The 15,469-nt window shown below is 37.2% G+C and overlaps 1 protein-coding gene across 1 annotated transcript in view; it reads right to left on the bottom strand.

The window, feature by feature from the left end:
* Positions 1-3,297: 3,297 nt before the first annotated feature.
* Positions 3,298-15,469, bottom strand: part of LOC131663150 (protein wings apart-like) — a 334,256-nt gene continuing 322,084 nt past the window's right edge. The window contains exons 11-12 of the mRNA XM_058933320.1: positions 3,765-3,866; positions 3,298-3,690 (exon numbers count right to left, since the gene is read on the bottom strand). Of these exons, the coding sequence (XP_058789303.1) occupies positions 3,571-3,690; positions 3,765-3,866 (222 nt within the window). The 3' untranslated portion in view covers positions 3,298-3,570. The remainder of the gene's footprint in view (positions 3,691-3,764; positions 3,867-15,469) is intronic.

Raw genomic sequence — 15,469 nt, 5'->3', positions numbered from 1 at the left:
CTGACCTGATCGAGTGAAATGGACCCGGATTCTGATTCATCGACCTCAAAAACATATAGAAACGGTCCCTAGCCCAAGATTAATGCGATAACCTTGATTTGACCTTGATTTGACCTTGACCCCGAGGTAATCTTGGAGCCCATTGAGTTGTATGGTTCGGGCCCATTAAAGTATTTATTTGAGACATGTTAAACCGAAAATCGAGTCATATTAATGGAAACCACAGTACTGAGTAGAACAAAAAGTGTATAGCACTGGTACCCCGTTATACTGACTTCAGCGGGCCCTAACTTGAGACCTATTGAGATTTGAGCTTTATGCCCATTAAGACATTTGTTCAGGACGCTAAAATGAATAACATATCAAAAATGCAGCCAAATTAACCGAAACCACTTTTTCTATAGGCGTCTCTCGGGGTTTGACTGAAACTGAAAAAAAGTGTTGCAAAACTACGAAGTAAGAGGCTGAGAGAAGATAAAGTAATGTAAAAGAACAACACTGTAAAAAGATCAAGAATCGAAGAAAATGATACTAGACGGCAGCACCAGCGAGAGAATAGCTCATTACGAAGTTCATGCGCAACAACTTTATTAATTAACACGTTTTAATAATAATGATGAAGTTTGTATTTCAATTCAACATCAGGATTTATCCATACTTTCATCTCGCATTATTCATATTTGTGGCAGATTAACTAAGAAAAATAGGAATGTAACATTTAAAAATAAGATGGTCAATAATATATCATCTGTTCGAGAAGATACGATATGAGATAAATATTATTGAAATAGATAAAGCAAAAATATCGGCTTAACGAGTCTTATAAAGAACTGGTTATCACTCAATCGAAGTCAAAGTTTATTCGGCAAAAATGCTAGTTGGACTAGTCACAAAGTAGAACGCTTACAAATGATGAAGGTTATTTCGATCTTACTATATCCTTTATTTTGCTGCTAGGACTTACTGAGGAATATCGAAAAATCGTGGTAAATATCAAACATTACTTATCATTACAATATCGAGAAATGATTTGACTGCTATCATAACTACACCTGCTAATTAGTTACGAAAATTCAAAATTACTTTGAATAAAATTGAATGGTTAATGCCATATGTATTAGCAGCCGCTAGAGAAAAAAATCAAATTACAATTAATCAAATTAGTCGTGATAGAGCAATCGCCATAAGTTATTACACTTGGAATTTATATAAAAAACTTTTAATATATTTTTCTCATAAACCCTATTTTTTTATCTAAAAATAATAGTGATGGTAGTATATTGGTCATACTTTAACTTTCTATTGTCGGTTATGTGCATTTATTATTTTAGAAGCAGAAAAAAATGAAATTAAAAAAAAAATTTTTCATTACTAGTCTTGATATCAATCACTATTTATTACTCTTTTTCATATTTTTCCGTCGTTTTGCAGGCTTTTTAGAGAATTTTCTATCAGTTGATGTAACCTCAAAATGGATAATTTTTAGCATATGTTCATTATATGATTTCACCAATAACGAATTAGATACATGAAAACACTATTTTTTTGTTTATATTTATTTATAACAATAGTAATTATGTATAAATTCGTAAAAATTTCGAAAGTTTCAAAAGTTTAGTACCGAAAAACGTAAGAACTTCTTCATTTATCGTGGACTTCGAAGAATAAATAAAGGAAGAAGAAAATGAAATATGTAGCCACTATAGTAGCTACATACACCCCTACTAATCCCACCCCTTTTAATCCAAAAGCAGTCAAATTTACCTAAATTTAGGAGTAACGTATAAAATAGCTTTTATTATAAAATAATTACATCCCACAACAATGAATTCGGATTCTTTATTATATTATATAAGCATATGATTTGTAGGGTTTTTGAAAACTATAAAACTTTATAATACGATATCTCAGCAAAAAAAAATGATCTGAACGAACTTAACACGATTTGAAAGGTGGAAACCTATACGAGGGGGGTCAACAAGTCTTTACATAATCCAAGAGATGGCGCTCATCACGCTTAAATTATGATGTTTTTGGCAAGCAATACTACTAACTAGATATCGTACAAAGTTTCAGCTCGATTCATTAAGCCGTTTTTTTGTGAGCGTTGGTTGAACAAAAAGTTATTGGTTTATAAAAAAAATGGGAAAAACAGAGAAAGGCCTTATACCAAAAGAAATCACAGTTGAGTTGAACGCCGTTTATAGTACGTCTGCCCCTGTGTTTAAGACTGTTTATAACTGGGTAAATGAATTTAAACGCGGCCGTATAACAACAAAAGATGAACCTTGTTCAGGACGTCCCGTAGAAGTGTGTACGGCCGAAATGGTCAACAAAATCCACGATATGGTGTTGAGTGATAAAAGATTAAAATTGCGAGAATTTGTTGAGGCTACAGGGATATCAAAGGTTACAATCATTTCAATTTTTCGTGAAAAATTGGTGATGAAAAAATATCAGCAAGATGGGTGCCGCGTTTGCTCACTGTTGAAAACAAACGAACCCGCGTGGTCACCTCTGAGGCTCTTTTGGCACGCATACATCGTAATCCGGAAGACTTTTCGCGTCGACTCGTAACTGTAGACGAAACATGGGTTACACCACTACACTCCTGAAACCAAAGAACAGTCCAAGCAATGGATTACCGCAGGAGAACCAGTCCCAAAGAAGGCAAAGACAGTAAGGTCAGCTGGCAAGATTATGGTCACGGTTTTCTGGGACGCGTATGGAATCATTTACATCGACTACTTGGAAAAGGGCCAGACGATCACTGGACAATATTATGCGTCATTATTGGGTTAGCTGAAAGAAAAAATTAGAGAACAACGTTCTCACTTGAAGAAAGAAAAATGCCTCTTTCTTCAAGACAATGCTCGAGTTCACACGTGTGCAGTTTTGATGGCAAAAATTAACGATTTAAAGTTCGAGTGAATTGACCATCCACTATATTCGCCTGATTTGGCTCCGAGTAACTTTTTCTTATTTCCAAACCTCAGAAAATGGCTTGCCGGACAACGATTCACGTCGAATGAAGAAGTCATCGCCGAAACAAATGCCTATTTTAAGGGTTTTCAGAAATCATATTTTTCTGATGGCTTAGAAAAATTGGAGGGCCGTTTAATAAAATGTATCGACCTTCAAGGAGATTATGTTGAAAAATAAAAAAAAAAATTACATACGCAAAACTTTTTTTTTCTTCTTTTTGATTGAACTGAATTTATTTTTCAATGTTTTCTAAGCTTATCATAAGAAAATAAATCAAATATGTTTTAGTAAAAATACTTGTTTCAAAATTATATTGGATAGAAACAATTGTAAAGCATATTATGGTTAACTTATATTTATAATAGAATCATCATATTTTTGTTTTATAAAGTTTGATCATCTTAACAATACACATACAGTAATTAATATTATTCTATCCTTCAAGTATTTATGTAAAATTATATTTTATATCTTCCTTGGCATCTGCGAGATAACAAAACGCTGATGACAAATCGCAATGCAAGACTTTGGCTCCAAAAATAAACTTTGTGAACTTTTTATTAGAAATCAATACTATTATATATTTTACGCGCTATCTGAAATTACTTGTGAATTCTTTTCTTCTTCATTATAACCAGTATCTAACTTCCTCAGAAATTTCAGAACTTTTTCTGTAGCAGCAATTCCACAGTTACTTATTTCATTCTGAAAAACAATCCATTTTGTACAATTACAAGTAACTACATAACATACTTTACGATAATTAGCTAAATACTCACAGATGCAGTGAGATTCATAAAATTGAAAAATTTTTGAAGTACGGCAATCATCCTTGAAAAAGTCCCATCAGGTAAACTTCGTCTTACAAGATCTTCATATTTCTAAAACAATAATTGTATAATATTATTTTAATCTTGTTTTTACATCTTCCCATTAAGAAAAAATGTTCTAATTGATAACAATAGAAAAGGATTAAGCATTGTTTGAAATATCTTAAGGTAAAAAATCAGAAAAGAATCAAGAAAGTCATGGGATGATTTCATTTCAAGAAGTATAATAATTTTTTACAATATGAATAGCTTATATAATAATAATTAGTTACAAAAAATAAAATAATATATGGTAAATTGAATCTTTTTTGTCAAGATTATTAGAAAAACATTATTACTACCCTGAAATGAACAAGTTATGAATGATTTGTCTGAATTATCTGTTTATCGCGGAGAATGTTGCTTCATCGTATCCTAAATGACACTTTTTTAAATAAATTACAATTTTCTTCTTCGAAAGAAAATACCGTTCAGAAGAAAATGTTACAAGAGCTTTTAATATGAGTTACATCTGTCTCCGTCTATCTCTATCTCTCTCAGTTTCTCTATCTATAACACTATCTATATCTCTCTTTATATTTCGAAGTTTTGTGTACTCCATGGCCTATTTTAAACACTTTTTTAATAAAGTGCTTTGTTTCTATGAAAATATATTCCAAAATCTTATAATCAATTAAACTTTGATTACTGAGAAAGTTTTCGTCGGAAATAAAGCAATTCACACAAAAATTACTAGGAATAGAAAGCGTTTAAAATTCGGTCAAGGAGTGTATTACAATTTACTGAAAATTGACAATATTCAAAATCAAAAAAGTTGATCATGATTGCTCGAAGAAACTCAAGTATATTTTTCTACCAAATCTAAAAAATATTTCTTTCAAGAAATTTTTTGGTAAAATGCTTGTTTGCCGAGAAAGAAACTCATGAATGTTTTCGCAAAAATGTTGCACTTTCGAGCGTCATTTTCCAATGTCTCATTGATCAAATTGATTTCAACATCCCACATCCTTTAGATTAAAACATCGCGTCTTCGATCTAGATCAGTTCAAAATTGATTCCAAACCAGTAACTTTTTGAAAACTCGATTAGAAAAAAATTTCTCGTTAATAGTGAAATTTTTCTTTTAACCCTTTAGCTGACCGCAAAGTTCAGCTGCGGTGCAGAGAAATGAAATTTTCTTTAAAGAATACCGACCGTCGGTGAATTCATATCCGGTGTCAGATTTTCAAAATTTAAGATGGCGGATACAATGTCGAATTACAATTTTAAAAATTCATGATTTTGACTAATAAAAAATACTACCATATTCTACGTAGAAAACGAAATCGAAACTCACCCCAGCAATTGTTTAATTAGTCACATAGTTTTCGATTAAAAAATTTCTGAAGTTTCGGAATTTTCGATGCAGGGTTGGGTTATCGTAGCAGGATTATCGTAACCTTCGAATTAACTTCATTATTAGCTTCAGCAATAGTTGCTTACCGACACTTATCACCGCGTGAATGTCGCAGTACGGACTTTGAAGAGTATTTTTGTATTTTTTTTGGTTTTTTGTTCTCAGTTTTATGACTAATTGTGTTCATAAGTTATGAAGAACTTATGCAGAGATCCTGAATCTTTTCCTACCAGTGTAGTTATCAATCAACTGTTTGTTAATTGAAGTCTAAATGATAACAATTGATCCTGACAATCATTTCTTCTGTGACATTTGTAAAAATGCAAAAGTCTATAAAGAAGTTGATTTTTTTGTAAAGTTTATCCGTAACTATATTTACCAAATTATTTATGCTAAGATTTGAAAAGCAAAAGGTTTCGACTATTGAGCAATCTGCCCAGCGTGCAGTGTGCGATGTTCACGTGTGAAAGAGCTTGAATTGGAAAGTAGAACGAGGCCCAAAATTCAATCCTACAATTTATTTAATTACAAACAAAAATTATAGAAAAATACAATTCTAATTAAAAATAAAACAAAAATAATAGTAATAGAAAAAACAATCTTTTCTGGGCGTGTCTTGTCCGGACGAACGCTCTGGGCGAAAGAGATGTTCTTGGGAAGCTGTTAAACCACTGTAAATCGGCATTTTTGTGCGGCATACAGTAGTGAGTATCTCCGGCAGACTCGGACAATCAAAGATCGTTCAGCGATTGCATTTTTGCTCACTGCGGTACCACAGATCATATTTTTTTATTTTGTTTAATGTCGTTCTATTTATGCTCCATCAGTGCTAATCAGTGACGGAAGCTTGCAATGTGTTTGAGAACAAAGCACAAGAAACTTTTTTCAGTGGTGATTGTATCAGTCTGCAGGAACTGAGAATCGAACTCGGACCTATAACGTGCAAGTCTGTCGTCCTATCGACCGAGTCATTGCAGGCCCCTACCACAGATCATGCTCAGCCTGCGATACCGTCGTAGACGTGCTCATGCCTGCAGAAAACGAAAGCAATAAAGAGAATGAGAGCTCACGCTATGCTGGTTGTCTCCAGCTACCACACCTTCTTCTCCGGTGAACTCGAGCGCCAGTGGTGATGAAATGAACGTCGATGGAAGTGCTGCAGATGCCGAGGAAGATTCGGTCTACCAAACCAACAGCCAACAAAAAGCACAATGCAAAGTCGTCCTCCCTACTGCAACCACCGGCGATTTATTGAGCAGAATCCACCAGCTGAACTCTTTTTTTACTCTTTTTTCTCTTCCCTCTCTCCTCGTCATTCGCCACCTTGCCTTCAGTTACGTAGCTCATCCGCTCTAAGCTGATAAGCCGCTAATACGCATTTCAAATCAATAAACCGGGCATTAGTAATGCGCTAATGCAACTACACAGATGCCTGCCTTAACGATAGCGCGCGCAAAAAGCAAGAGGTCAGAGATGAAGAGCAATCGCTACCAAACTGTTTTCTCAGTTATAAGTATGCAGTTGCCATATCTATGTAACAATACAAAATGGAATATCACCATAGTAGGTAAACTAGAGGGGCCTCAGTTGAGAGGGGTATCAGCTCACTGAGCTGATGTCCTCCCTGAGCTGATGTCCGTGCATCTTCAGCTCAGCACTGTCAACCCACCTCACCCCCCTTTACTGAGCTGATGCCCGTGCATTCTATGCACTTTCCCCTCCCCCACCCCTACTAAGCTGATGGGCTCTGACGCCCGGACGTTCTGTGTTACACGCTTTCATTTTATTGTGTGTGTGTGCGCACGTGTGTGTTCAATTTTTAGAAGTAAAACAAGGTAAATGTTATTGAAAAAAAACAGACGAACAGGTCAGGGGATCGAACGCGCGTCCTCTAGATCCGAAAGCCGATGCTCTATCGCTCGAACTACTGCCACGCGTACTACAGGCAGTTCGTATTGTGTATATTAGCTACACGATTGATATTGCCCAGGCGCTAATACATACTGTAACGGAGAATATGCGACCGTTCCCGTCTGGGTAGTTCGCGGCCGTCCGCACAAATTATTTATTTGGGGGTTCGGGAAGCAAAAGACGTTCCCACGACTGAATAACGCGTCGAGCACAAACTCGTTAAATGCACAGATTCGAAGTTGGGATGAGGAGTGATTCACCGGCGAATAAACACAACAGCGGATTAACACACTAATGTGAACATAAATAAATTTGTTAACAATCGATTACAAGACGGCGATCTCGCGCTTAGGTACTACGAGCGGCACAATAATAAACCCAAACACGAAGGTGAATCGGTGGCTGGTCAGCCTGCCGATTCCCTGTCTAATATTACAACAAATGCCCGACAAAACACTTTCCGCCGTTATTTCATCAACAGGGTAGCCAACAGATCTGCCGCGCTACCACGCATCAGCAGGCGCCCAAACATGTAAGAGAGAGAAACGAGAAAATACGGCACCGACCTCGACCTTCAGCCTCTCTGACGGCTAGAACTCTTTGCATTGTAACGTCACTGGTGCGCTCCTTCTCGCTGACCGCTTCGCTGGTGTTTACTGTCGTCTCTGTTTGTTCTCTTGCTCGTTTTCTCCTTCACTCTACCAATACTGCTACCTCAATCCGTTGTTCCGCTCGTTGATTGCTGTTGTTGTTGTTTCCATTGTCCTTCTGTCGTTCGGTACTGTAACAGCGATAAAGTTCGCTCACGCGCGCACTTGCGCACCTAGCCGGTTACCCACACGCACCGGTACCGGGTATCCTTCGGGACACGGCTGGGCGCGACCCAGCCACATACTCCAATACTCGTCCTCGCACCGGGCGTGTCTCCGAAAACGAACGTTGACGAGGTCGCGGGCCAACTTTGGAAAACGGTTGACTTCGGCTTAATCCGTGTAAAGCCTAGTAAATACTTCCCAAATTTTCCGTGATGATACGCAACTCTCTCTCTCTCTCTCTCTCTCTCTCTTCTTCTTCTTCTTCTGCGCCATCTCGATTGCTCCAGCCATCAGCTCAGCCCGTGTACAGCACCTCGTAAACAATAATGAAGCATGAGTGTGTGTGCCACATGCACACACTCAAATCGGCCTAGCCGAGATTCTCCGTTACAATACAAATAATAATGCTATTATATATATTTATTGTAATTAGTATATAATGAATTTCTTTTTTTATTATATACACTAATTATAATAAATATTATATATTATTATAATAAATTTAATAAATATACTAATTATAATAAATACTATATATTTATTATAATTAGTATATGATGAATTATTTTTTGCTGTTCAAAGTGTGTGTATGTGTGTGTGTGTGTGTGTCTCATCTACCGAAATGGTAACATTTTTTTTCATCTAAATTCTCGCACTATATGCAACCTCGAATATTTATCGTGCAAAGGCACACGATCAATTTATAGAGCAAGAAGTATGGTGTATTTGGTACGTGTACTCGTATAATTTAAACGATTACTCGGCTCATTCGGCAGGCATCATTCAGTATAGTCAGAAAGCTTTTGGCTACCAGCGAGGCAAGTTGTCATTTGCTGTTCACATAGACTTACGCGTGTACTTGTAATTTTCCGATCGTCTACAGATATTGTTTATTTTATAATTGCGAATGTGTAATAGTTCAATCCATTATATCCATTTATAATCAAACAATTACGCAAATAGATATATTTTTGAAATAATTTTTTATTCACATCAAATTTTATTGTGAACAATTACACAGGCCTGCAAGGTTTTGTTCTTTTGCAACTGAGGGTCATTTCCGAAGTAATTTTTGGCGTAGAATTAGAATCCGTCGTCAGAATTTCTCCATCACGTCAGGTTTTTGAGTAATCGTGCCCTAAAGGTCGAAAAAACACGTTTTTTGGCCATATTCAAGGCTTGATTACATCGTGAGTTTATATTCTTTTCAAAAACGGTTGACGGCATCTTAAAGAAGCACTCTTACCCTTCAAAACCCATTTTTCAAATTTAAGATATCATTTTTTTTCATCAAGATATCATCAATGGAAATTTGCCATTTTTGAGGTTTCACCATGAGCTTAAAAATTCGGACAAATGTCCTGGAAGAATACGATATATTTCTTAGTATTTTTTGGATAATGATTCTAGAATCATTATAAAAAAAAAAACTACGAAATATATCGTATTCTTCCAGGAAAATTGGCCGAACTTTTAAGCTCATGATGAAACCTCAAAAATGGCAAACTTCAATTGATGATATCTTGATGAAAAAAAATGATATCTTAAATTTAAAAAATGGGTTTTGAAGGATAAGAGTGCTTCTTTAAGATGCCGTCAACCGTTTTTGAAAAGAATATAAACTCACGATGTAATCAAGCCTTGAATATGGCCAAAAAACGTGTTTTTTCGACCTTTAGGGGACGATTACTCAAAAACCTGACGTGATGAAGCAATTCTGACGACGGATTCTAATTCTACGCCAAAAATTACTTCGGAAATGACCCTCAGTTGTAAAAGAACAGTGACGACTCTCTATTTTGCAGGCCTGTGTTATTATACAATATATATATATACATATAGCTACATATAAGAAGGTCTCGAACCGGCTAGTACTAGTACTACTACACTGGCTGTTGTCAATCCAGCTCAAGACTCAACAGTTCGATGCAACGACATCAATAGTGCGTTCAAAGGCAGAATACAGACTGGTGTAATAACCAATCTGAAACATCTCGATTTGAATATGTTTTCATGTATGCTAAACCATTATTCCATGCTCAAATTAAGGACACCTTGAAGAAACATAGTTTTTTAAAAGTGAATGCTGTACTAGATGCCGAGTATGCAGTCGCTAAAGAATAATTGTGATAAAACGCTCGCATTTCAATACGAAGATGGCAGCAATATACCTAACTACAGACATAGACTAGTGGTTCATTGAAAACGTTTTAGAACCGATCAGTAAGAGCACGGAAGAATTTCAAGAGCAAGACTCGGGCTGGTCTCTTCGTGTTATATGAAACTTAACCGTAAATATCAATACAATTGTTAATACAATCCTATGAGGGCTGGTTCTTACGTTGAATTGCCTGAGCCTATTAGAAAAAAGAGAGCCTGTGTGAATGTCCAGAACAATGACAACGAATGTTTCAAATGGGCCATCCAATCGCAAAGAATTTATGTCATGTCACTGCCTAAACTGCTCATCAAGATAAATATAATTTTAAACATCTATCATTTCCGGTACACGCGAATGAAGTCGTGAAAAAAGAAAAGCACGTGAATCTTCTTCTAGTGGAAAATTATTATATTGACGTTAATACCGATGTGAACGAAGAGGAAATGGAACGTCTCAGTATACCTTACAAAGTACATTATGTTTGAATAAATGATTTATCTCGATTGATGTATCGATAGTTGTATTTTCGCAGATGTAAGTCGTACATACGAGGGTGGTACGATAAGTACTTAGCCTACAAAAGAAAAACGAAAATTTTTGAAAAGTGTCGTTTTATTTTTCAACATAGTCTCCTTTTAGTTCGATACACTTGGCCCAGCGATGCTCCAAATTCTTTAACCCGTCTGAAAAATACGTTTCCTCGAGGTCTGAAAAGTAGGTTTCCGTGGCAGCGATTACCTCCTCATTCGACTCAAATTTCTGCCCGGCGAGTGACTTTTTCAAGTTTGGAAACAAAAAGAAGTCGCACGGGGCTAAATCTGGAGAATACGATGGATGGGGCAGCAGTTCGTAGCCTAATTCGACCAACTTGGCCATGGCGACGGCGGACGTGTGAATCGGTGCGTTGTCATGGTGGAAGAGCACTTTTTTCTTCGCCAAATGGGGCCGTTTTTTCTGCGATTCGACGTTGAATCGGTCCAATAATTCCGCATAGTACAGCCCTGTGACCGTTTTGCCCCTCTCCAGGTAGTCGATGTAGATTACACCTTGTGAATCCCAGAAAACCATCACCTTCCCGGCCGATGGGGCAGTCTTCGCCTTCTTTGGAGCACTTTCGCCGGGTAAAGTCCACTGTTTCGACTATTCCTTGGTCTCTGGTGTATACCAGTGGATCCATGTTTCATCGACTGTCACGAAACGACGCAGAAACTTCTTCGGATTGCGCTTAAACATGGTCAGACATTGCTCTGAAGTTGTCTCACGGTTGCGCTTGTTGTCCGGAGTGAGCAAACGTGGCACCCATCGCGCCGACAGCTTTCTCATGCCCAAAATTTCATGCAGGACATGACCCACGCGGTCTTTTGAGATGCCTACGATTTTAGCTATCTCGCGCACCTTCAATCGTCGATCTGCCAATACGAGATCGTGAATTTTTGTCACGTTATATTCCGTGGTAGCCGTTTTCAGAGCACCTGGACGTGGCTCTTCAAAAATCGACGTGCGACCACGTTGAAACTCGTTAAACCAATTTTTGACGGCCGCCATCGAAGGAGAAGAGTCACCGTACACAGCATCCAAGCGCTTTTTGATTTCGCTGCGCGATTTCCTTTCCAAAAACAAGAATCGAATCACCGACCGATACTGCTCTTTTTCCATTTTTCAAAAATCAACGGACACAGTTGCTTTCACACGCTCTCAAAAATAAACTACAACTCCGATCCGGCTGAAATCTTGACAGTAACCATCGAGAAGGTTGTACTACGTGATAGAATATTTCTTTTGCGAGAGTGGCACCATCGGGCGGTGAGGCTAAGTACTCATCGGACCACCCTCGTATGCGATCGTTGCGTACACTATTTTCTAACTGAACATAGATTGAAAATGCAGGAGATCGACTGTAAAAATTTGAATATGTGTAAAATTGTGCTTCTCAGTAAGAAAGATAAATTTTTACAATTTAAAAACTTTAAAAATGAGTGCGCAATACCGTTCATTGTGTACGCCGATTTTGAGAGTCTCTTGGAAGCGGTATCCAACGACGATCGGATCTAACAACATCTCTTCCATTAATATATACCTTGGCTGATAGAGAGATTTTGAGTACACGTAAACATTTTCGAATCTAACACCATTGGGGTGAGTGATAAGCGCCAAAAGACTGCTGGTCTTACCACAATTGGACGGACCACCAAAGATAGCTCTGATGCTATTCGGCAGGAAATCTCCGTGACTCTTTGGTTGCTTATTCTTCCGCACGATAACGTCAAAATTTTCTACGCGAAGTTTCACGGTTGGTTCTGTGAAATTCATACTCACGAGACACAGTTCGAACGATAACTAACCACATGGCTATATATATATATATATATATATATATATATATATATATATATATATATATATATATATCTGTTTTTATAGTTTTAAACGTTAGTCGTGTGTTGTACTTGATCAAGTGATGATCATATGCAAACGTCAAAGAGCTAAGAAAGGACGAGGATTGGTCAATGATATCATCAATAAACTTCCATTTGAATTATCCAGGCTATGAATATTGCGACCAGGAACTAAGTTACAGACTCGTTTAGCTCGTGGCGATCCAGGAATCAATACTCTCGACGCAGCTTGCGAACAACACGATTTAGCGTACTCAAAAATTTGAGAAAATATACAGACTAGAAATATCGTAGACACAATTTTAGCTGAAAAAGCGTTCAACAGAGTCTTGGCAAAGGATTTTAGTTTTGGTGAGATAGCAGCTGCTTATGCTGTATCTAACGCCATGAAATTAAAATCAAAGTTTGGTATGGGTCTCACGAAGAGAAAAAAAAACCAAGTAGAAAGGACGCAAGAAAACTAAAAAGTTAGTTAATGTGAAAAGCGTGATCAAAGTGGCCACATTCAAATGGTCCAAGGGAGAATGTGCGCGCAAAGTCATCGATTCCGCTTCGGAGAAAGCTCGTGCAACCGTTAAAAAAGCTGGTGGAAAAGCAAACAGCAACGTTCCATGAAATCTGCCAATATCAATTAAGATGGGTGGAGCTTTGCCATTCCTCATACAACTTTTTGCAAGTTTGAGTGCAACTGACGCTCTAGCTGCTGGCACCGCGGGAATCGCAAAAGCCGTGAACGACGCAAAGTCTGCAAAACAGCAATTGGAAGAGAACAAGAGACACAACAAAACGATGGAGGCCATTACTCTGGGTAAAGGCTTGTATCTCAAACCTTATAAAAATAGAGCCCTCACAAACACCGACTTGATGAAGTATGCAAAGATTTTGAATATACCAAATTTTCGTGGAGTCTTCATGAGAAATGACTTACCTAGCTCTGGACCATATTATCACGAATCAGCTATAGTCCATCTTGATGACGTCGAAGGAACAGGGACGCACCGGGTGGCTCATCGGAAAATCGGAAAAAACGTCACATATTTTGATAGCTTTGGAGATATTAGCCCACCTATTGATTTAATGATGTATTTTGGTGATATCGAAATATAATACGAAAAAATATCAAGATTTCAATAGTTTGGTATGCGGTCATATTAGGTTAAAGTTTTTGTACGAGGGTATAAAAGTAAAGGCAACGTGAAATTATTGGTAGTCATGTTCTGACAGTCATAGAGGATTCGTTAACTCTGAATCACTCGGGTAATTCTTCACTGTTGGAAGCGCACTATTTCCCACAAATCGAATTATCACAGCATAAATATTACAGTTTAGGTCGAGTTCCTAACGTTCAATTCGATACCTAATATTGACGTACACAATAATAAATTTTACGTCGAAATCAAATTATCGACATAGCCGTCGGGACCTACGAGATCGACGACATTCATAAATTTCTTCGCAAAGCTGTGCAGCGTCTCCGTACTGATAATAATAATAATACGCCAGGCTTCATGATGCTTGGCAAAACTTATGCTGTGAAAGAGTTAGCGATACTTCCACTTAACTACAACGAAGAACCACTCGTATCCTTGTTCAAACTTCCATTTCCATGGCGAAGACTAATGGAAAAATATAAGTGAGAAAATCTCTGGTTAGAACTCGACTATCATGGATTAACATGGAACTCAGGCGATTATAAATACGAAGAGTATAAATTCATCATCACAGATACACTCAAAGATGCCACAAAAATTTTCGTTTTCGAAGATCTGAAAAAAGAGTTGTTAGAACGGATATGGCATCAAAGCTTTCGATTTGAATGATTGGGGTTATTCACCTTTCGAAAAATTAAAATCGATTACCTTGTGCCCTAATCATAATGGCAAATACGTAACGATATGTGCACATCAAAACGTTAAATTAATCAAAAAGTTTTACATCGATGGTTGTTGTATGGATTGGGAAGAGAGCGAAGAAGTCGTTGAATGATTTCTCTAGTGATTTTGTTTTTTTTAAGTAAATAATTTGTTGTATAACATGAATAAGATGTATTTTTTATCAATAAAAAATTTTTTTCAATTGATACAAAAAAAAATATTCTTTTATTCACTGACTCAGACGATAACAGCAGCAGCAGCCGCTGCAGTTAATCTTTTTTATAACAAATTTTGTATTTTTAGACACACAAACACGCGCGCGCCACGTGCGCCGGAAATGTTCCTCCACATGTACGAGGTGCGTTCAAAAAATACCCGGAATTTTTAAATTTCGCGGGTCTGGCGAGTCTGATTGTCAAAATTTTTTTTTATTGTGTTGGTATACATGCCCCTGAAGTATGATAACATTTTCAGCTATATTCACTGTTTACTTTGTCTGCGGTAGTCGCTAAGGTTTGACGTGTTTTTATGAGCTCGGCGATTTTCGTTTTTTAAAAGAAATGGATCAAAGAATTTGTATTAAATTTTGCGTAAAAAATGAAATAAAGTGTAACAAAGTGTGTGAAATGTTACAAAAAGCCTATGGTGAGTCTGCTATGAAAAAAACAAGTGTTTACGAGTGGTATAAGCGTTTCCAAGATGGCCGCGAAGACGTTGAAGATGACGAACGTTCCGGTCGACCCAGCATGTAACAATCGATGAAAATGTGAAAAAAGTGGAAAAAATGGTTCTGAATGATCGCCGAATCACAATTAGAGAAGTTGCTGATGAAGTTGGCATATCAATTGGCTCATGTCATAACATTTTTTCAAACGTTTTGGGCATGAAACGGGTGGCAGCAAAATTCATTCCCAAACTGTTGAACATTGACCAAAAAAACAATCGCATGAACATCGCTCAGGAGCTGTTAAACGACGTCAACGCGATCCAATTTTGCTTGAAAGGGTCATAACTGGTGATGAAACATGGGTGTACGGTTATGATGTCGAAACCAAAGCACAATCGTCCACCTGGAAGCATTCAACGTCACCAAGAGCGAAA

This window comes from Phymastichus coffea, unplaced genomic scaffold, assembly GCF_024137745.1.
Source record: "Phymastichus coffea isolate CEN01 unplaced genomic scaffold, Cenicafe_Pcof_1.1 PCOF00002, whole genome shotgun sequence".
Classification (NCBI taxonomy): Eukaryota; Metazoa; Arthropoda; class Insecta; order Hymenoptera; family Eulophidae; genus Phymastichus; species Phymastichus coffea.
The sequence above is the reverse complement of the archived record's forward strand: the minus strand, read 5'-3'. Positions and strand labels throughout refer to the sequence as shown.